Source organism: Rhinichthys klamathensis, unplaced genomic scaffold, assembly GCF_029890125.1.
Source record: "Rhinichthys klamathensis goyatoka isolate OS25496 unplaced genomic scaffold, OSU_Roscu_1.1 h1tg000271l_1, whole genome shotgun sequence".
NCBI classification, from domain to species: Eukaryota; Metazoa; Chordata; class Actinopteri; order Cypriniformes; family Leuciscidae; genus Rhinichthys; species Rhinichthys klamathensis.
Window position 1 is genome coordinate 1,824,891 of NW_026606791.1, and position 23,415 is coordinate 1,848,305.

Sequence of the window (23,415 nt, forward strand, 5' to 3'; positions counted from 1 at the left end):
AACAGCACCGAAGTGAACTACGCCCAAATAGAAAAGGAACTGTATGCAGTTTTATTCGGCTGTAAGCGTTTCCATGAATACATGTATGGCCGGAGTGTGATTGTAGAATCTGACCACAAACCTCTGGAAGCAATCCTCCGAAAACCGCTGGCCGCAGCACCACCGCGGCTACAGAGGATGATACTACAGCTTCAGAAATATAACATTCACATCATCCACCGGCCCGGAAAGGACATCCCAGTGGCCGACACCCTGTCCCGGAAATCCATTGAGCACCAAGACAGCAGCCTCATGGAAAGCATGGAAGCACAGGTACATACACTCATAAGTACTGTTCCAGTGAGTGACAGCAAGCTACTGGAGATCAAGGACGCAACAGCACAAGATGCACAGCTTACTACACTCAGAAAAGCCGCGCAGAACGGATGGCCTGATGAAAGGAGGAAATGCCCGCTCGGCATCCAGGAATATTGGAACCACCGAGATGAGATTTCTGAGATGGAAGGAATACTTTTCAAAGGTGAGAAAATCATAGTTCCCCAGAGCCTCAGAAGAGACATGCTCCAGCGCATACACGCAGGACACATGGGTGTGGAGAAAAGCAAGCATAGAGCACGAGACCTCCTGTTTTCGCCCGGAATGGGAAAACAAATAGAAGCAATAGTAGAACAGTGCTGTATATGCCAAGGACGACGTGATGCTAACCACAAAGAACCCCTGTGGTCACATGACATACCCGAGAGACCATGGCAAGTGGTAGGCACAGACCTCTTCACATGGAACACTCAAAACTTCATCGTCATTGTAGACTACTACAGTAGATTCTTTGAAATGGAGCAACTCACGAGCTGCACCTCACTTGCAGTAATCACCAAACTCAAGTCTGCGTTCGCCCGTCACGGCATCGCAGAGACAGTCATCAGCGACAACGGACCATGCTACAGCTCTGAGGAGTTCCGCTGCTTCGCAAACGCGTGGAACTTCACCCACACCACCACAAGTCCACGCTACCCACAGAGCAACGGCCTTGCTGAAAAGACTGTCCAGACAGCAAAGCGCATCCTGGACAAGGCAAAAGCCGGAAACACAGACCCCTACCTCGCTCTGCTGGAGTACAGGAACACTCCAGTGGACAACCTCCAGTCACCGGCCCAGCTTCTGATGAGCCGACGACTACGTTCCATGCGACCAGTAGGCATCTGCAGCCACAGGTAGCACCTCAGAAAGCTATCCAAGACAGACGGAAGGCGTGCCAACACCGCCAACAAGCATACTTCAACAGAGGCACCAAGCCATTGTCTCACCTACCTGCTGGCACACCTATTCGCTTCCGTCAGGAGGATGGTTCCTGGAGACCTGCAACGGTAACACAACATGCACACACACATAGGAGCTACCACATCCAGAGAGAAGATGGACAAACTCTACGACGCAACCGTTGGCACCTCCGCGAAAGCAGAGATGCTCCAGACACTAAAGACACACAGCATGCAGAAACACACACCAATAACACACAGCCACCAAAACCTGAACCTGCGGGCCACCCGCAACCAACAAACCAACAAAAGCCCAATTACACAACAAGGTTTGGCCGCATCTCCAGGCCAAGACAAGTCCTTGACTTATAATGTAAAGGGTGTAGGCGGATCGCTGCCCTAAAAAAAAAGAAAAGAAAAAAAAGAGAAAATGTGTTTACAAACCTGTTTACCCGATACCTCGGAATTACTGTGAAATCAGTTTGACTGACTGTTCTGTCTTTTCACAACTAGTTCACCTTCAGGTTACTTAAATCATACAAAAAATCAAAACATTGTTTCTGACTAGGAAACAAATGTCTTATCTACATCCACGTCTTATGTCATTTAAATGCTGCCCGTACTTGTTTACATTACAGCAATGACACTAATGATGACCACAGACTGTACTTGTCAGACTGCTTATATATGCATTAAGCACAATTGTTATGTTCACGGAATTAATGTTGCGTGTGTTTAGGTAATGCCATTTGTTTCTTAAGAAGGGAGATGTAACATCCTGACTGTATGTCCAAAAAGGGACACCGTAGCCCTCGGGCAAGTCTCGCGAATCTCGCGAGACTGTGTCGAGGTTGGTGGGATAATAATAAAAGCGCACAGTTCGAGTGGTCCGTGTCTGGTCCAGTTATTATATGTAAAATATGATTTAGCCAGTGAGCAAACATTACAGATTCCGCATACTGCGCATAATTTTACTCATTCCCGCAGATTTTGTGCTCACAAAGTGAGCGTACATAAAGCAGCCTTATTTTTCACTGCTTATTGCACTTAAACATTCAAATACACACAAAATAATGTCAAAATGCCAAATGTTTTAGGTGAATGTAAACAGCTGAGAAAGAAAACGCATGTGTAACAGTATAATGGATCCAGCCTAATATACCTGCTGCCAAATTAATGAGATAATATTAAAAAAAAATGTATATGCAAATTTTTCCCCATGGCATAAGAGTTACAAATTTTGGCCAGTGAAAAGTAACTTTATAAACCTACTAGGCACAGTGGCTGGTGAGCAGCAATAAAGTGAATGTCAAGCCCACTGGAACAGAAGCTACTCCGGAGAAGGTTATGTTCAAGTTGCTATGGCTACTTATACATACCCTGAGAGTAACCCTCAGTTTTTGAAACCGAAAGTTGAGGCTAACCGCTTACTTACCCTTTAAAAATACCCGGGTATGTCACATAACCTGCTTTCTGAAATACCCCCTAGCCATTCTTGTGTTGTTGGGTTTTGTATAGCGCACGGTTCGTGTTTACCATCGGCCGCATGCTTTTTTGTTGTCATTTTTTTGTAGCATGCGGCTTGTGTTCCTCATCGGCCGGCACATGCTTTCGTGTTGTGTTTAGTGTGGACACACACACTATTCACTGTTCTTATTGGCTGTGTGGTCTTCTGTCATGTTTTGTGTGATCACATGTCGTGTTTGTGTGTATGTGCCGTGTGCTCTGCTGTCTATTGTCTTAACCACGCCCTTCTTGTTGCCTGATTATTGGTTTATTTGCCCCACCTGCTCTCCCTCTACCCTCCTAATTTCTTCTATTTCTTCTCCCTGTGTTCACAGGCCTGTGCCAGTACTTTGTCAAATGTATCCCTCATGTCCCACTGTTTCTGTCCTGACTTGCCTTGCCTACTGCCAGTGTTTTCCCCTACGGAGTAGTTTTTGTTTTATTTTGAATTACAAATAAAAGCCCATTGAAACTCTGCATTTGAGTCCTCTGACCCCAAAACTTGACAGGTCATATTTACCTATTACATATTGTTTTAGGCCTCATTAATCTATTATTAGCACATGGTGAAGCGCTTGTCTCCTGTCTTCCTGAGCTTGTTTCATCTGTTTTATTCTGTCTACAGTAATCTCTTTTATGTTTATTTTTCGCTCGATCCAGACTCTGATTAGATGGCTGACTCATTCCGTCTCTTCAGCTCATTATATCTTTTTCTCGCTGCATTTAAAAATACCTGATGGTTTTATCTCTGTTTGCCCCATCTGCCATCCCTCTTGTGCACACAAACAATATCCAGTCTTTATGATTAATAGACAGCAGCAGCATCATCCCCTTTTCACCGCAAGAAACATTCGCACAAAACCAACACTGTCTTAAAAACATATAGTTCTTCATATTTACTGTTTTCAGTCTATTATATATTTTAAAATGTTATTATTTTTTTCTGTCTATTTCATTCTGTCTTTTTATCTGTAATACACCTACAGCTTTGAGATTCTGTCCATTTCGGGGATCAGATAACACCATTAAATTGGCTGATCTTCTGGAACATGTGCCAGGACTCAAAATGTGTTTGAGAAAACTTAGAGCATTATGGGGTGCATTTAGACCAAAATGCCATATGATACTTTTGTAATATTTTAACAGATTTAGTCTAATTGCAGTCCTAAGATTGATATCATTGATATCATAACATTTCAGATATAAATAATGACTATGATTGGGAAAGATTGCTTTTTCCATTACATGGAACATTTCCCTTGGAACATTTAGGATGTGTTTTTTTGTTCATGTTTGCAGGTTCCAGCTCCAGTTTTGAATATTAAGAAAAAAGTTTCCTGGCCTGGCTTTGATATACCTGAATGATTACCATAATCTTCAACCATGCTCGCACTCCAAGCTGTTTCAAAGAATACCATCCCAGCCAGCAATGACATATGGGGCCCAGATGGGTTAAGTAGGGGTTCCATGGTTACTGTGTGGGCATGGGCTTTGGCTGGGTGAAATCAGCGGGTCCCATGTAGGTTTTGTAGTATGAGTCCCACATAGGAAGCCCATATGAGCTGATTACATGGGCCCCATAAGGGACAGGCATGGGTCAATTGGGCATGGGTTTGAACTGAGAACACATATATGGGTCCTGCATAGCATATTTATGGGCCAAGTGGGCATGGGTTTGAACTGGGAACACATATATGGGTCCTGCATAGCATATTTATGGGCCAAGTGGGCATGGGTTTGATCTGGGAACACATATATGGGTCCAGCATATAATTTTTATGGGCTAAGTGGCCATGGGTTTGAACTGGGAACACATATATGGGTCCTGCATGGTTTATTTATGGGCCAAGTGGGCATGGGTTTGAACTGGGAACACATATATGGGTCCTGCATAGCATATTTATGGGCCAAGTGGGCATGGGTTTGATCTGGGAACACATATATGGGTCCAGCATATAATTTGTATGGGCTAAGTCGCCATGGGTTTGAACTGGGAACACATATTTGGGTCCTGCATGGTATATTTATGGGCCAAGTGGCCATGGGTTTGAACTGGGAACACATATATGGGTCCTGCATATAATTTTTATGGGCCAATGGGCATGGGTTTGAACTGGGAACATATATATGGGTCCTGCATATAATTTTTATGGGCCAAGTGGCCATGGGTTTGAACTGGGAACACATATATGGGTCCAGCATATAATTTTTATGGGCCAAGTGGGCATGGGTTTGAACTGGGAACATATATATGGGTCCTGCATATAATTTTTTATGGGCCAAGTGGCCATGGGTTTGAACTGGGAACACATATATGGGTCCAGCATATAATTTTTATGGGCCAAGTGGCCATGGGTTTGAACTGGGAACACATATATGGGTCCTGCATGGTTTATTTATGGGCCAAGTGCCCATGGGTTTGATCTGGGAACACATATATGGGTCCTGCATATAATTTTTATGGGCAAAATGAGCATGGGTTTGAACTGGGAACACATATATGGGTCCTGCATGGTACATTTATGGGCCAAGTGGGCATGGTTTTGATCTGGGAACACATATATGGGTCCTGCATATACTTTTTATGGGCCAAGTGGGCATGGTTTTGATCTGGGAACACATATATGGGTCCTGCATATAATTTTTATGGGCCAAGTGGCCATGGGTTTGAACTGGGAACACATATATGGGTCCTGCTTGGCATGTTAATGGGCCAAGTGGGCATGGGTTTGATCTGTGAACACATAAATGGGTCCTGCGTGGCATATTTATGGGCCAAGTGGCCATGGGTTTGAACTGGGAACACATATATGGGTCCTCCATGATGCATTTATGGGCCAAGTGGGCATGTGTTTGATCTGGGAACGCATATATGGGTCCTGCATGGCATGTTTATGTGCTAAGTTGGGTTTGAACTGGGAACACATGGATCCTGCATGGCAGAGGCGCAAAGTAACTATTTAGGCCTATTGATAACTTACTGTACAATTTTTAGTAACTCTGCATGTAGGCTAATCAAGCATGTTGAGACTGAGTAATTGTAACTCAATACATTTCAAGTCATGCTAGTCACCAAAGAACAAACATTGCTTATGTAGATCTTTTGCCAAAACAATCCATCAGTCATTTTTGTTAGTCGTGCAGAAAATGAAAAATGGAACTTCCCAAAAATGTAAAAAACATCAAAATAGGTCAAAGTTTACGCTGTGTTGAATTATGCTGATTAGTGGACTCTCAGAAAGGTTGCAGGCCTACCGTAAGACTTCAAATAATAGTCCAGTCCCAGACGCCTGTCCCTTGGGGCAGAAACGCATATTTAGACATAACTAGGGATGCTCAATATAATCGGCCGATATTGGCTTTAAAATTCAATATCGGTAACCGGTATAGGTTTTTGAAATGGTTTAAAATGACTAAAGTATGTCATTTTATATCTTTTTGGAAAGCATGTTTCCTCTCAAAGCGAATGCAGACAAAATTTGAGTGTTGCTGTAGTTTACCTCAGTCAAAGAAATGTTCAGTTTGGCATCTTCTCTCGAAGGGGTAGTAAGCACCGCACCCCAGTTAGCCAACCGGTTGCTGGCTAGTCCTTCAAAACATTCAAATCCCCAGTATCAAGTGAGTCATGGAACAGTGGGCAGTAAGCCTATAAAGGATCATATGTTTCGGTGTATCAGCTAATATCGGTACCGGAAATTAAGCATTGGACAATATTGGTATATCGGATATCGGTACAAAATCAATGTCAAGCATCCCTACAAATAACCCCAAACGGTTATCCACATCCCATTTACCTGTCCCAATTTGGTCAAATAAAACTCCGGGATCCAATTTGAAGTTTTACGGTATTTCATTTTTTAAGATGATCGAGGCCAAATAGCTCACAGACAGCTAGTCCCTTTATGGACATGAATATGATGCATTTATTACCTCTTAGGAAATTGTAATTCAATATTTGTTAGAAAAGGACTTGCAGGAGGCCTCATTATCTGTCTTACACTTCTGTTTTGTCCTTGGACCAAGGAGTAGCATGTGTTTCTATCAAGGTGTAGCATACACCAACAATGACTGATTGGCTGTAAAAGGTACAGTAGATCTGTTTGAGAAAAAAATAGGGAAAAACACTTTTGTATCTTATTAATTATTAATGATTAATAGATTGTTGTGGTTTTAAATTTTGGTAAAGGAAAACACACATCCAGGCCGAGAAGTGGCGGTGACATCAGTGGTTAAAAGTAACTCTAGCTGATTAGTTTTTTTTTTTTTTTTTTTTTTTTTTTTTTACAAATTGTACTTCTACTTGAGTATTTCTCTAACACCAGTACTTTTACTTGTAATAGAATAATAGCAATACAGCAGTACTTGCACTTGAGTACAGATTTTCAGTACTCTTTCCACCACTGCCTGTTATGCACACAACACCTAATTAGGCTGATTCATATGAAGCCAGCGAAGCAGTTAACGTTTGTTAATTCTCTCACATATTTACGAATTTTACTGTATTTAATTGTTATTCAGTCAGGCAGTTCTTAGGACATCTATAAGGGGCCTGTATGCAAAGGCATTGTTTCGCGCTCAAAACGTTAACGGTCCATTTGGAAAGCACCCCTGCTAGCTGTCACTTCGAGGAGAAGAACTTCATATCAGACATTCACGAATTGAGGTAAGTTTAAATATTATGTTGCCAGAAAAATAACACTGCAGATTGTACAGTGGTCTGTAATTTTTGGTTTGTGCTGTTTAATCTGATGTAGAATCTAACCAAAGGGAAAACAGCGGGAGAGGTTGGACAATAATTCATATATCACGAATCACGATATACTTTTAATAACGGTGATATGAGCTTTAAACACATTTCCGATATTTCGATATATGATTACAGCGTTTCACAGACTGCCGTTCATTCAGCCGAGCAGAAAGAGCTGCAACACATTGACTACGTTTACATGCAGCCAATAACCGTTCAAAACCGGAATATTAGCAATAACCCGGTCGTGCACGGCCATGGCTACGTGAGTGATGACATACACCACAGACAGGAGCCCAGCAGCAGTTGGCTGTGCTCAGCATAGACATGTATATTGAGAACAGGTTGCACTCCGGCTTGAGTCGGCTGCGCCATGAACGCCAGTCTGTGAAATGCCGTAATGCTGAGCACAGCTAACTGAAGTCTCCTCCCTGACCTGCTCTCTCTGTTGTAGTAATAAAGATTTCTTTTTTTTTTGGTGGTCCAGCGTTAGTGACTACGTCCTCGGGTTGCATACGCATCCAGAACTTTATGTCTTAAACAGTTTTGAGTGTATTGGATGTGCATCAGTGCAAGTGGATCCGCATGTCATTGTACATGATCCGATGTCTTAAAGTGAACGTTGTGTAATAAAGTACAATGCGGTCTGTGTCATCAAGCAAAAAAAGAAAAAGAGATTAAAATTCACTGCTCGTTAATAGCTTTAATAAGGATTCATTATAATTAATTAATACAAATAAATATGTCTGCTGCTTGAAAGAATAAAGAATGATGTATGCAAGTAGTTATAAAGAATGCATGCATCATTCATTGAAAAGAAGACTATTCTACTTTAGGAAAAGTGGTTTTATTTAATTTTAAGATGTTTTTTAAGTCACAGTACTTAAATCTGTATATTGCATGTTCAAACTTTAAAATCATTCATATTAACTGGTTAATAGATGTTTTCTCTATTACAGTATAATTATGGGTTTGTACATTTTTGAGAAATTCTAAATTAATGCATTATTGAACTAAACCCATTATATTTTAGTCATCTGAACTGTTTTAGTTTTATTCTAGCTTTAGTCGACGACATACAATAAGATTTTAGTCGACTAAATCTAGATAGGGGTTGCATAAAGGACAAAAGCTTAGGCCGTGCCACAGGGGCCTATATGTATTGTAAGCATGTTATCAATAACCTTCATTGGAATATAAATGTACATAAGCTTAACAAGAAAATTAGTGTACCCAGGGCAGGCTTAGTAACAAAAACCCTAGAAATAAGGTACAGGTTCAAAAAAAACTTTTCCTTTTCCTTTAATTTACATTTTTCATTTACCTCAAATATGGCAGTTGTTAGAAAAATGCCTTGAGCCACATACAATAAAAAAACTCATTTTGGTGGGAATAAATCATAAAAAGCAATATTGATGCCAATATTTTAGAGTCCAAAACTAGATCAGTATGTCTCTAACAAAAACTGCTTTTTTTCCCCAATGTATTCTGTTGTAAAAGTTTAAATGTATGTTTTTAACTGAATATAGATCACCAAAACCCCTGCTGGCTTCCAGTGAGGAGGAAACGGACATCGAGGGAGATGTCTTGCCACCTACCCCTCCCGAGGCGTTTGTGTCTAAGAAAGTGTGGAGTGCAGGTGAAGACCGGACAAAAAACAGGGTTAGTGATTAAGTGTTTGAAATGATTAAGTGAAACGAGACCTACAAAAAGGAGAAATGAAAATGTCCCTCCTTCAATGAGAATGTAGATATAGTAGCATATGGTCAGGATTTAATTTATTTTTACTTTAAAGGGATACTCCACCGTTTTTTCATATTAAACTATGTCATTCCCTTTACTAAGACGAGTTGATACATACCTCTTTCGTCTCAGTGCATGCACTCAATCGCGCGAGACACTTTGATCGCACTTAACTAGCCCAGTTCATTCAATAGGGGCCAAGCAGAGAAGCGACCAAACACCTCCACGTTTTCCCTATTTAAATACAGTTACACCAGTAGAGTAACTCGACCAAGAATGGTGACACAAAATAAAACGTTGCGCTTTTCTAAGCGTGTAAAGTGGATAACTATAATGTATGGCGGAATACCACAGCAAGTGCTTGGGAGCACTTCGACTCGGCGTAGTATATCACTTGTGAAAAGTCCTCTCCCTCTCCAGAGTGATGATATTACTTCGCCGAGTCCATAGATATATATGCGCCGAGTCGAAGTGCTCCCAATCACTTGCTGTGGTATTCCAAAACCATTTGCTTTATGTGGCAAAGGTTTGCTTAGGTTTGCTTAATGTGTGTGATTAATTTAATGGAAAGCACATTCACTTCTAGTTGTGCTCTATTCTGCAATGTTTCGGTCTCCCGTGTGTGTGTGGCAAGCTGTACCGCCGGGAATGTGCAAAAAATAAATAAATAAAGAAGTGTCGACGCAAAAAATATGACGTTGACGTAATTTTGCCGTCGAAGCGTCAACATCATCGACGCGCCGCTACAGCACTAATATATATATATATATATATATATATTTATACCACGGGCTGTTTAAATACTCGATTCTGATTGGCTGGAAGGTGTGCAGTAAAACCGTTTAATGCACAGGTAGTTCCAGTCAGTTTGATTACAGTTCGAAATTAATCCGCTACTATAAACATTGGTAACCATAGTAACAGAGTTACACTTGTAAAAGAGTGAGAGAGAGACACATATGAAAACGTTAGGTAGGCTCAGAGCCATAGAGAGAAAGAGTTGCGACGCTCTTTGATGTCGCCGCGACGGCTGTCACGTGGTTCATGTAAGCCCCAATAGTTCCAAAACATACGCTGGCTGTCATGTTCTTCTATGGGACAGACAGCAGCGATTGCATTATTGACCGGTAAATATAAAATAAAACACACACCCAAGTACTTTTTCAGCTGTTACTGCATTATTGCATTTTATAATGTCAGTTTTGCATTTGGAGAGGCAGGGTGACAACGAAATAGCCTATTACTTAGATACGTTTTAGGCTTCTTTTTTTTTTGAGGGAAAAGACAGAGCTAGATAAGATCGAAGACGACAAAGATGAGGTCAATACGAAACTAAATGGGCAGTTAACACTTTCAGTGACTTGTTGCGCCAAAGACAGAACAATTGTGATTTCGAGACCTAATGTTACTCTGCTTCTCTTTTAAAGGCAAGTTGGAGCAAAAAAGAACCTTGCTAAATTGACTTATGCTCCCTTGTTTTTAGGTGCACTGAAGAGTAATGCAATTACTCAAAGTGTGAACCGCAAGCAAGTGGAAATGGCGCTGGGGAAGTGGTTCACCGGCGCACGTGACCGTGGAGGGGAGAGGGCTGCAAGAGCCCAAAGACAAAAGGGAGCATCCACCACGCCATGAGTGTATTTCGTATTAAAGGAGTAGTTCATTTTTAAAAAAACTTTTGCTGATAATTTACTCACCCCCATGTCATCCAAGATGTCCATGTCTTTCTTTCTTCAGTCGAAAAGAAATTAAGGTTTTTGATGAAAACATTCCAGGATTTTTCTCCATATAATGGACTTTTACTGGGTACCAAACGGTTCAAGGTCCAAAACACAGTTTCAGTGCAAACTGCAAACTGTTCAAAGGGCTTTAAACGATTCCAGACAATGATTAAGGGTCTTATCAAGCGAAACGATCGCTCATTTAAAACAATACATAACAAAGTTTAAGTTTTATAAGCTCAAATGCTCGCCTTGCTCTGTTCTGTGATGCGCGTTCGTGACTCTCCTGTTCAAACTCGTTTATCAAAAAGGAACGAATCTTTTTCCGAGTCATTTCGTTCGTTGAATGAACCAAATTACTTGAAAAAAGATTTGTTCATTTTGCATTTTGATGAACGAGCCCTTTGAACAGTTTGCACTGAAACTGTCTTTTGGACCTTGAACCGTTTGGTACCCAGTAAAAGTGCATTATATGGAGAAAAATCCTGGAATATTTTCATCAAAAACCTTAATTTCTTTTCGACTGAAGAAAGAATGACATGGACATCTTGGATGACATGGGGGTGTGTAAATGATCAGCAAAAGTTTTTTTAAAAGTGAACTACTCCTTTAATGTATTTTTTGGAGAGATTTTTTTTTTTTTTTTTTTTTTTTTTCAGAGATCTACTGTTGTGACATTTAAATTGTTTTTGTTGTTCAATTAAACAATATATTTCTTGCAGTTCAAAGCGTCAAGTGTCTTGTATTTATCTTGGACTTATATTCATTCTTCGATTTTAGTTTTTCTTAGATTGTTTCCTTAAAATATTTGGCATGGTTGGGCTTAGATAGGCCTTGCATGAAATGCCCAGTTAGGACCCACATAAGATCCTTACAGAGCCCACTTTAAGCCCATAGGGGCATTCACGGTTGAATCCTGGTGCAAGCCCACTTTAAACCCCTTTAGGTAGGTGGGGCCCAAATGGGTTTGACATTAATTACCCAGTTAAGAACCACATAAGACCCTTACAGGTCCCACTTAAAACCCATCTGGGCATCCACGGTTGGATCCTGGGTGCAAACCCACTTTAAACCCCTTTGGGCAGGTGGGGCCCCAATGGGTCTGGCATGAATTTCCCACTTAGGACCCACATAAGACTCTTACAGAGCCCATTTAAAGCCCATCTGGGTAACCATGGTTGGATCCCGGGTGCAAGCCCACTTAAGACCCATTTGGGCAGGTGGGGCCCAAATGGGTCTGACATGAATTGCCCAATTAAGCCCCATGCAGTACCCTTACAGGTCCCACTTTTAGTACGTCTGGGCTTCCACAGCTTGCCCCAATGTGGATACCGGGTGCAAGCCCATAATGGGGCCCACATTTGCCGTCCATCAAGCCCTCATATGGGCCCCACATGTCATTGCTGGCTGGGATGGTAGGCTACATGCTCAGAACATCATCGTATAGTACAATGGTCCATAGCCTGTCCAGTTGTTTGACCATGGTTCACCATAATTATCCATTAAGTTTTTTTTGTTTAAAAAAAAGTATATTTAGACAAGTATATTTAGCTGTATACTTGTAATATTCTCTTAATTTAACCGGATTCTTCTGGAAAATTATCTCATTTTCATAACATTACCTTATTACATTACATGCGTTTACGGAGCTACTGTCACACGCGGAGGGATAAGAAGTGTGTGCCGCGGCATGGAGCAGTAGCGGCGGAAGGACACAAAGAGGCAGACAGCGCGTCGGCTCTTCATCTCACTGGCATCATTCAGCCAGAGAAGCTTCATAATCCTCTGCGCTGCATATGCTATTCTATCATTATATCAAAGTCAGCCACATGTGCTTTTAAAACCAATGCAGCTTGGCCCATTCTTTCAGATTTGTATTCATTTAGAGCCCCTCTAATTCATTATTATGCATGGTAACCTTGTGTATATATAGATTTAATTTATAGAGAGAGGGTCGTCCAAACGCTGCCCGTCGTTATCCGTTCAAGAGCTTCATTTTTTTCCTTCTCTCCCGCTTGCCTGAAACCAAGCACAGTTGATAGACTGAAGAGACCGCGACTGACGGCTCCAAAATGGGGGTAAGAATCTATTTTAAATGCTTGGACATTCTGTATGACACCCTCAGAAAATTTAGGGGTTATGATATTTGAATGGCAACATGTCTGCATGTAATTTAGCCTGCGTGTCAAATCGTTGCATTTAACAGGTGCATGTCCTATTTCTCAATTAACGTAGGCTATTGCTTGCTAATGACAATACTGTAAATGATAAGCAAACATTAATCAGTTAGGCTATTATGTGAGACTGCAGGTAGCCTATAACATCATTGACATTGTGAAATAACGCTGCACGATCGTTTGGAATTTGCGTCAAGTCGGATTCTTTATTTTTGCACCAAATGCGCCATGATGTAGGCTAGTTAAAGGGAACAAATGAACCACATATTGGTGAATTTAAATTCACATGTCATATACATAATGTTCAAGGCGTTTGGCAAAGATCGCTAAAATTTGGAAATAGCCTAGGCTCTAGCCTACTCGTCTCATTTGATGCATAAAAGGCGCACTAGGTAGGATAAAAGCAAAAATGACATCAAATATCAAAATGAACTGTGATAACTAATATGTTTCAAATAGCCTACACGATGGTAAGATATCATAACAACACACATTCACTAATACAGTATGATTCTAAGGTTTCTGTTTGTGCCTCTGTTCGTTCAGTCAAACGTGACCGCGCGTCAGGAATAGCCTACCGTTGAAAGACCGTATAATGACCATTTGCGGCTAGCGAATTGGGATTACGATTTTTTTTATTGGTATTATGTTTTTAAAATGACACCAAAAGCGTACATGCCATTGAGAGATCATTTTTTAGTCCTCATGTGTGAAGTCAGATAACATTGTAGCCTATACCTTTTTGAAATCCACCGATTGACTATTTCCTTTCAATGACGATAAAGTGTACTAGCTAGGAAAGCGACATCTTAAATTATCCAGGTGGACAATTATTTTTGTCTGTAAGTCGTCTGCAAGTCTGTAAAGTCTGAGGAGACATTCTGCAAGTCTCCTAAATAAAAGGCGTTAACCCCCGATGGGTGGGGGTCTGGGGGGAGCGTAGCCGTAGCGTATGGATTTGGGATGACTACATCTGGACTGACCCACGATAGAAACGCAAATAAATCGAACTAGCTTGTTATATTGTGACCTTGCAATAAGCAGAACTGGGAATTCTTAATAAGAGAAAACAAATCAGTGAGAAATTCAATGGAGATGCTGTGTAGCCTATTGGAAGAATGTATCCCCTTCAAAGGATACCTTTTTATGGCACGGAATGTTTTGTCTCTCGGTTTCTGTGTCGTTTTTTCATGCTGATATCGGTCGTGATGCCGTAGGGATAACCGGGCTCGACGGTCGGTGGCTGCGTCAAAGTGGAGGCTGATCAATGAGAGTGGAAATTCCCGAACACGCACAGCGATTGGTCTGTGTAGCGCCAGGAGGGCTGCGATGACGAGAGGGCGGGTCATATTCACAGTCGCCGGTGATTGATTGGTCTTGAGCCAATCAATCAATGGCTAAAGGATGCGTGATTGGCGCAATACGCTAGGGCGAAATGAAGGGTTGGAGCTTGAGAGGGTGGTGGGGATGGAGAATAAAGTGAGCATGGAAAGTGAATGATGGGGTTATAGGAGGTTGTTACCTGGTCACCTTGAGAGAGGTAGTAGTGACTCATTTGTTGGAGGCTCAGGTGCTTGGGGATCTTGGCAATTTGTGTGAGGTGAACGTTTCTTGCAGAGTGTTTGCAATTACATATCTGTATCCTGTTACAGTTTCTACAGTGAGTGTATAATGTGTGTACAGTATTCATTTTTGCATGGATAGAAAACATCTTACATTTTAATACTTGCAGTTGTTTATAGCCTATTTCCAATCATTGTGAACACAAATATGTGGCAAACAGAATGAAGATTTATTGCATTGATTTACTGCCACTGATTTAGGCACATACTGTAGTTTGGTACGTGGTTGGCCTATTAATTATTCACTCCTTTCTGTTCCTACAGCACTAAATGACATTCACTATATGGAATAGTGAATGAGTGAAACATTTAGTGATTTCAGGCATAGCACAACATGTATCCCACAATGCAGTGCTTTTCTAAACAGGAAGTACTATCCCAAAGAACTTTCAGTAAACAGTTCTTAAAATAACTTTTTTTCCTTAAGTGTGAAGAACATTTTAAATAATTTGAAGAACCTTTTCACTGTAAAGAATCTTTTGTGGAATGGAAAGGCTCCATGGATGTTTAAGGTTCTTAATGGAACCATCCATGTAAAATTGTAAATAAAGAACCTTGTGTATTTTGAAACAATATTTGAAAGTTAAGATTACTCCCTGAATTAATCATGCAATATAGCATTTGCTTAATGGGATCTGTTTCACACGGTACTCTACATTGCTTTAACTCATCAAAATAAGTTAAGCAAATTTTTTTTAAAAGTTATACAAGATTCAACTATTTTTAAGTCAGTTTAATGTAATTTAAGTTGAAATGACTAAAACATCCAAGTTGATTGTATTTTAAAAATTTAAGGGAGCATCTTTCCAGTGAGAAAAAGTAGGCAGCATACAATGTAGACTGCATTGTAAGCTGTATGATAATATTCCATATAGCCGGTTTTGAGCTTTGAAATGGTACCAGGGATGGGCTTATACATAAGGGAATAAGGTGTGCAGGGCAGCAAAGGTGAACGATGGGGCAGGCGGTTACCTGGTGTCACCTTGAGAACAGCAGTGAAGCAGTTGTAGGAGGCTCAGGTGCTTGGGGTTGTCGGCAATTAGTATGCCGTGAATGTTTCTTGGAGGGTGACTGCATGCGATGCCCTTGGGATATGCATCCAAAGATGCAAGTTTGTCTGAAGGCTTCAAGGGAACTGCAGGTGATTAGGTTGTTTAGTATAGCAAGAAAGTCATCTGCTAGTGTGAAGTCAGTTTTATAAACTCAGTTGGAGCATTTACATTTGAACTTATGTTTGAGCTAAAACTGTTTCTTTTGGTCTTTCCTAGAATCCCACTATGGGGTCTGCCACCATTTTGTTTTGATAATATATCAATTTATCGTTGAGGTAAAGGTGGTGACAATGATGTTTAAATATCTATTTGTTTAACCTCAAAGTGATTTACATGTTGCGTAATTGATAATTGTGTATGCTGCGTGAGTGAGAAAGAGACTGGTGGTGAAATGTCTTATAATAGATGGTTGTGTAATGGACGCCGTTCAATAGCTCATTCTCATTGAGTGATTTTGGATATGTATGTGTGCACTTTTCCACTAAAGCATGCGATCAAGCCTTATTTTGTGTCAAAGCCCGGGGTCATATGAAGCAAAGCTAGCAGACACGCTATCAGTCAATTTGCCAGACACCAACATGATGTCATATCCTGTGGGGCCTTCAAGGTCAGCCAGCAAACTAATTTGATTGGCCCTCAAATGTCAATAGCAGGTTTTAATCAGTTTGTTCCACGTCAAGGTTGCTTTCCTGTACATCCCTGTACATTTTAGATAGTTTAGTTTATAGTTTTTATTAGATCACAGTGACCACCCATGATTGCATCAACAAACAGTCTGGGGTGCTCTAAAACTAATTCTGTATTATTATACAGAATTTTAATTCTATAAGTTTAGTATACACACAGATTATGGCATTTTTAGCCACAACACACATGTAATGTTTTTTCCCTCTTTAAGTTTATATCAAGGTTTATTTATAGAATTTCACACTTTATATATTCAAATGAGATAGTGAATTGTGTCTTTTTAATAGCATATATAAATCATGTCTAATTTGACCCTAAAATCAAATTACATGAAATCAAAATATAGTTTGCATGAAGAAAATAAAGCTTATTTTAGGATCATTTATTGCGTTGTGATTAGTTTCACCACATTTATTATTATTATCAATGATTTTCATAAATTCCCATTACTGTCATTTTTACGGTAAAAAATACTATATGCAATGATTTTTATTGCAGATGAGCTTATTGATTTAGAAAAATTGATTTAGAATAATTATTTTCTTTAAAAAAAATAATTTCACAATTCAAAAATCATAATGGTCATAAAAACCATTCAATTCTCAATTTTTGCGGTTATAATTAGGACAAGTTATACATGAGATTTAAACCAGTATTTTCAACACTTAAGGTTGCCTTATTACATTTGTAATCAAACCGTGATATTTCATAAACAGAATAACCCTCACACCCTCACTTTAGAAATCCATAGCACACTAACATACTAATTTTGTCTAGAATGCATATACACTATGCTTAATTTCTAGACATGACTCCCTGCACTGCTGAGATATCTACATCCATATCTTCACATTTGAATTAAACACCCATCACTCTCTTACTACTGCTGAATGATAGACAGATCTAACATCTAGTTATCTAGCCTCAACATTTGATGTGGTTTGTTTCATTGATGTCATATGTAGTTATCAAGAAGCACGGTTTCTTTAAAAGGTTTATGGTTTCCATGTCCTCAAGGCCTTTAGATGAAGCCTTGGACTTAGATAGAGAGAGAATCCCTTTGAAATAGATGAGAGAGCTATCATTACCATTACAATTTTTATCATTACCATTGCAAATCATTACAATCACTGCCATTTTGTGATTTACTTTTTGATGTCCACTAGCTCATAATACAATAGTTCTCCAGAAAATGAATTTCTTAAATGAATAATTTACCATGTATGTTCTAAATCTGTAAGATTTTCTTGTGTGAAGCACAAAAGGAGATGTTGGACAGAATGTTCACACTGCTCTTTTACATACAATGAAAGTGAATTTGGACCAATGGCTGTCAAACTCCAAAAATGACAAAACGCATCATAAAGGTGGTCCATATGAACCATGCAAGTCTTTAGAAGCCATAAAATAGCTATGATACCAAATATTTGGTTCATGTCTATAAAGATAACTATAACGATCACTATATTAGCATTCGCATGAGTGGACGATATAATTTTGTTTATTCTAAGCGTTGCAGATTTGTCGCCTGCCGCTTTAAATGCTCTGAAAGCTCTTTAAAGCAGGATTGATTCTGATTGGCTGTCGATGTTTTATCGTTCACCATCTGGAAAAAATTGTTCTAAAAGTTTTTCCAACAATATTGTTTCTCTGTGCCGTTATCGTTATAGTTGTGGTGTGGACTTTTCTATTCATTTATATTTAGAAAGATTTTTTTTAACTATATCTTTATCGTTATTGTTATAGTTATCATCCTTGGTGTGAACGTGCCTTTATGGACTATTTGTATGTTGTTTTTGAATCATTTTTAGACTTAGAGATCATTAACTTTATTTGTATGTAAAAGTGAACATCTTTTTTTTGTACACTGAAAAAAATAGCCGTATGGATTTACTTGGAAACAATTTTCACAACAAATTGTTTGTAAATTTCACAAATAATTGCAAAGAAATGGCAAAATAACACATTGAATTAAACGTAAAATTGTGAAGTACACCAGTAATCTTCGAAAAATAATTTCTTTACAGTGTAGTCTACAGAATAAAGAAAATATACAAGTTTGGACAACATGTGGGTGAATAAATGATGACAGAATTTTCATTTCTGAGTGAACAATTTCTTTAATATTAACATGATGGTCTCAAACTTCAAGTCCTCATCCAGGCACCTCTTACGTTTCAGTCGTTTGTCTCAGAGAACGTAATCTTAATCAGTCCTCAGACGATACCCTATGGATTTACTTTAAGTGGAGCTGCTACAGTTCTCCGGAAGCTTTGGCGATCACACATCCTATGGCACAGCGGCCAATGGGCTTTACCATGAATGTGCACGTGTCACACATCTGATCCCAGGGTCATGACTGAGTATGTAACTGTGACTGCACGTGTGCAGGCGTGCATGAAGCATGAAGAGAGAACTGCAAACAGTCAAATGGAGGATGTTATCATGAATGAATACAGTGAGAACACAGTGTACCCAAGTGAGGCCATGCTGTCAAGTTGGTTAGATTACATTAGACAGCAAACTCTGTAAACTAAGTCAGTGGAGGCGAGAATATATATATATATATATATATACAAACAGACAGCATATAATGTATCTCAAAGAATATGAGTGATTGAAATAGGAGAAAAGGAGGGAGCAGGATTACGGTTGTTCAGTAGGTTAATCCACACTGTAGTAAACAGTCTTAATCCTGCATTGCCATCTCACCCAGAGGATATAAAGAGGGAATCCTTGACAGATGGTCAAACCGTTTCAACACTGCCACAGGGATGCTACAATTTTGGCCTTTTTGCAATTTGTAGGGTTTTGGGTTTATTTTTTTATCCTTAACCTTTTTTAAATATAAGCAAGTCTGTTGCACATTTGATGAAGAACATAATGTATTTCATTTGGAACAGGTGTTTAAAGAGTTGTTTTATCATCATTTTAGGGATCTTTTTACGGATTGAATGATTTGTTTCCCCTCTGTTTTTATAAATACTATAATATAGTTTCTGAATATATGATGAAATATCATTTGTTTCAAATGACAAATAATAGTAGGTAATAAATTATAGCTTTTTTATCATCATTCAGTATTTGTAATCTGAATAATCTCAAAATATTTGACTATTTAATGTTTATATTTTATTAATAGTAATTTCTGGTTCGTGCTCTTGTAATAAAGTATTTATTAAAATCTAAACATTTAAGTAATTTTTTCCTTTAATATTTAATAATTTGATAAAATAATATTATCAATCAGCCTTTACATTTATGGATACATTTTATGCATTGCGTTTTAACACCTAAGCAAGCTGGTGTGCTGTAATGGTGGATTTAACCATAATGCCGTCTGGTTGCATGCAAGCTAAAATAGGTCACAGAAGCACACATGACAAATCAGGGGATGCCACATCAATGCAAAGCCCTAATGTGGATTTAAGCGCACTAGACCACGGCGCCCACGCTTATACCACCCCATATCCCGCATGGGGTTCCTGGTTAAGCTTCGCGGTTTCAAAGATAATCAGGATTGTGGATGAAGCATGATCTGGTTGGCATTTCCCCTCTCCTCTTTAGTCATGGAAAGAGTCAGTTCCTCAGTTCATGGACTGTGCGTCTCTCGCAGTGCATGCAAATTTGGCAAGGAACGAAGTTGTGATAGTCTTTTCTTCCCTATTATGATCCAAAAGAAATGGCTTCCCGAATAAGGAAAAAGTGTAGCGCGGGTCTTTATTTTTTGTCCGTCAGAAATCGATTGGATGGTTGTGTTTTGCTATTGGTCGATCTGATGTGAGTGACAGGTTGTTCCGCCCTCGAGTCAGTAAAGGGCCCGATATACTCACGGCGAAGTTCTTTTTCGTTCTTCGCTTAGGGGTAAAAAGTTTGAAATTCATGACAGTGGTATCCCGTTTGCGAACATCCTGACACTGCCCACACTGCTGAGTATATGTAAACATTTCCTCTCAATAACCAAATAAACACACAACAAGTGTGACTTTATTTCTCAGAATTGTGAGTTTATGGGCCCTATCTTGCACCCAGCGCAATTGACTTTGTACACCGACGCATGTATCATTCGTATTTTGCACCCGTGCAAAGCGGACTTTTCCCTCCACAGACGCACACCGGCAAACTAGGGAATGAACTTGCGCTCCCTGGGCGGTTCAGCGGGAAAAAGGAGGCGTGTTCCAGCGCAAACAATCCCTGGTGCTATTTTGCAGTTCCAGAAAACAATTGCGCCACTGACCAGAAAAAACCTAGTCTAAAGTCAGTGGCGCGTTGCGCGTACATTCAGATGCTATTTTAAGCGCGCATGCTTGGCCATAATACAGAGTGTGAACAACGCGCATACACTGTAGATGATTCTCTCATCTACACAGATGCATTTGACTTTTTGCAAATGATACATTATTATAAGGAAAAATATTAAAACACGAGGGAAATCATTGTTGTGTCCATGACGATGGGAAAGATAGGCATAAAGCTTACACATTTACCCAAATTATTATATGCATGTTTAACCGAAGCTAATTTGGGTGGGTTTGTCCCATCCCCAATGTCACTTCTCTTTCTTTTACGGCCCTGACGAGAACATCGATCTCCTCGGCTGTGAACCGATTCTGAAGCGCACCTGGTAAATGCGCCGTTATAATAGTATTGCGCCATGGAACAAGCGCACCTCATTCATCATGCTCTTAAAGGGAATGTGATATGACGCTCTTATTGGTTTGTTTCCCGTTACGCCCAAACCACACCTATGAATAATGAAGCTACTTCAGACCAACCCCTTTTAGATTTGCGTCGAGCGCAAGAGTCATTTATCCCGCCGGGAAAATAGCAACAGCGCCGGGATCCGCCCACAAAGTTACTTGCGCTTTGTGTTTGACACTTGCGTTTTAGATCGTTAAAATAGGGCCCTCAATCTTACAAATCTGACTTTATAACTCGCAATTGCAAATTTATATCACGCAATTCTGAGAAAAAAGTTGGATTTGCGAGATAAAAAATGACCTTTTTTATTTTTATTCTGTGGCGGAAATAAGCTTCCATATCTTTCACACCAAAAATGAAATGAATAAGCCTCAGGCTGAAGGAAATGCAAAGTCATGCCTGTTCAGTAGAGGGCGCACCTCAAGCAAACCTTTCAGCTCTGCTGCCATTCTGGATTACAGAAGAACAACCTTATCTAAAGTCGTTTTTGCTTAATATGGTTGAATTGGATCATCGAAGGTCAGCAGCAAAGACATTGGTTAATAAAGTGAGATTAAATACATAAAGTATATTTGTGCAATTTAGCTCATTTCATTCTCGCAGGTTTGCGTAATATTCTCAGTTTGCAGTTTGCATTTTATATTTATGCATATTCGTACAGCCTGGCTTATGTGGTAGAAATAAAAAGGATAGTTATTGCTTTGACTTCCAGTGTAAGCTGGCTTTATTCGAGGTGTAATTATGTAGCTGATCTAAACGGGAAATGTTTTCCCTGCAGTATGGACGGTCGGACAGCTACCGCGTGGCGACCACGCAGGACAAAGATGAGAAGGAGTCCCCCAAGAAGGGAAAGGGAGGGAAAGACCTGGATGACCTGAAGAAAGAAGTGCCACTGGTAAGACACATCCACATATAAATAAAAATCATATTCTTGTATGTACTGTATATGAATATTTTGCAAAAAATTTCAAACATATATATTCACAACAAACCTCTTACATCATGTCTACACTTTTTTAGTTAATGAGAGGTTTTGCAAACCTGCATAACTCAGCACTGAATAAATACTCTGGCGTTTTGAGCAGTGAGTGGATTCTGAACTTAAACACCTCTGATTGGCCTTTGTGTTCAAGAGATCAACAACTACATCTGTGATTGGCTACATTGCAGACCGCTGCAAAAACACATTGTAAATAGATATTTGATGTTCTCCAGAGCGCAAACACCAACATGCACTGGAGCCTTTGCCAAATCTGTTCCGCCAATATATTATTACTATCAACTGAGGGTGCTTAGCAACCTCTAGCACCCCTTTAGAACCGGGCCTGCCTCATACAGAAATTTAAGTACACCATATTGTATTGATTTTCAAATAGTACTTTGCCTTGAAACAAATGTAGCAAGGTTGTGATTTAAACTGTGTGGTCAGTTGCACTCTATAAAGCAATTCATCCTTTCTTTGTGCAGTTTTAGACTCTTTTTTTGTGATTCCTCAGACAGAGCATAAGATGTCAATTGAAGAAGTATGCCGGAAGTTCAACACTGACATTGTACAGGTGAGTTTCTCACATCAGCAGTGAACATTTCATACATTTTAAAAATAAATCATGAAATAAGACAGCTGTTTCATACGATAGCATTGAAGAGAAACATTCAAATAAATGTGAAAATCCAAAAATAGTATTACAATAGTAAAGTTTTGAGAATAATTTAATAATAGGCTTTTTACTAGAATAAAGGTATAGTTTTGAGAATAAAGACTTTAGATTAAACAGTAAAATTTTTAGATTAAAGCAGTGGTTGTCGAACTTTTTTGGTCTCCCCCTCTTTAAACCTTTAAAAAAATCTGGCGATCTCAGCTTCTTGCACGTCTTCTCGCCGGAACCTGTGCGCGCCACACTGAGAACCACTGGATTAAAGTAATAATATTTTGGGAATAAAGTTAAAATTATGAGAACGATGTTATAGTATTATGAGTATTAAATTAGCAATATTATGAGAATCATAAGGAAAGAAACATTAAAGTGAAGTGGAGTCGACCACTGCTTGTTATTTGAGATTTGCAGAAAAGAGGCAATTTCCTGAATGTCTGTCTTGTTCTTTCTCCTGAATGAATTCAATTTCCTTCATAACTGCTGATGTGTCCGGATACTAAAGATAATGCCTCAAAATCCATGCTGATGCCTCAAAAGACCAAGGATTTCTT

General features: G+C 39.5%; 1 protein-coding gene across 1 annotated transcript in view; it reads left to right on the forward strand.

Moving 5' to 3' along the window:
• The first annotated feature begins 12,696 nt into the window (after nucleotides 1-12,696).
• The window catches only part of atp1a3a (ATPase Na+/K+ transporting subunit alpha 3a), a 33,416-nt gene continuing 22,697 nt past the window's right edge, over nucleotides 12,697-23,415 (forward strand). Inside the window, exons 1-3 of the mRNA XM_056268304.1 lie at nucleotides 12,697-13,048; nucleotides 21,988-22,104; nucleotides 22,706-22,765. Of these exons, the coding sequence (XP_056124279.1) occupies nucleotides 13,043-13,048; nucleotides 21,988-22,104; nucleotides 22,706-22,765 (183 nt within the window). The 5' untranslated portion in view covers nucleotides 12,697-13,042. The remainder of the gene's footprint in view (nucleotides 13,049-21,987; nucleotides 22,105-22,705; nucleotides 22,766-23,415) is intronic.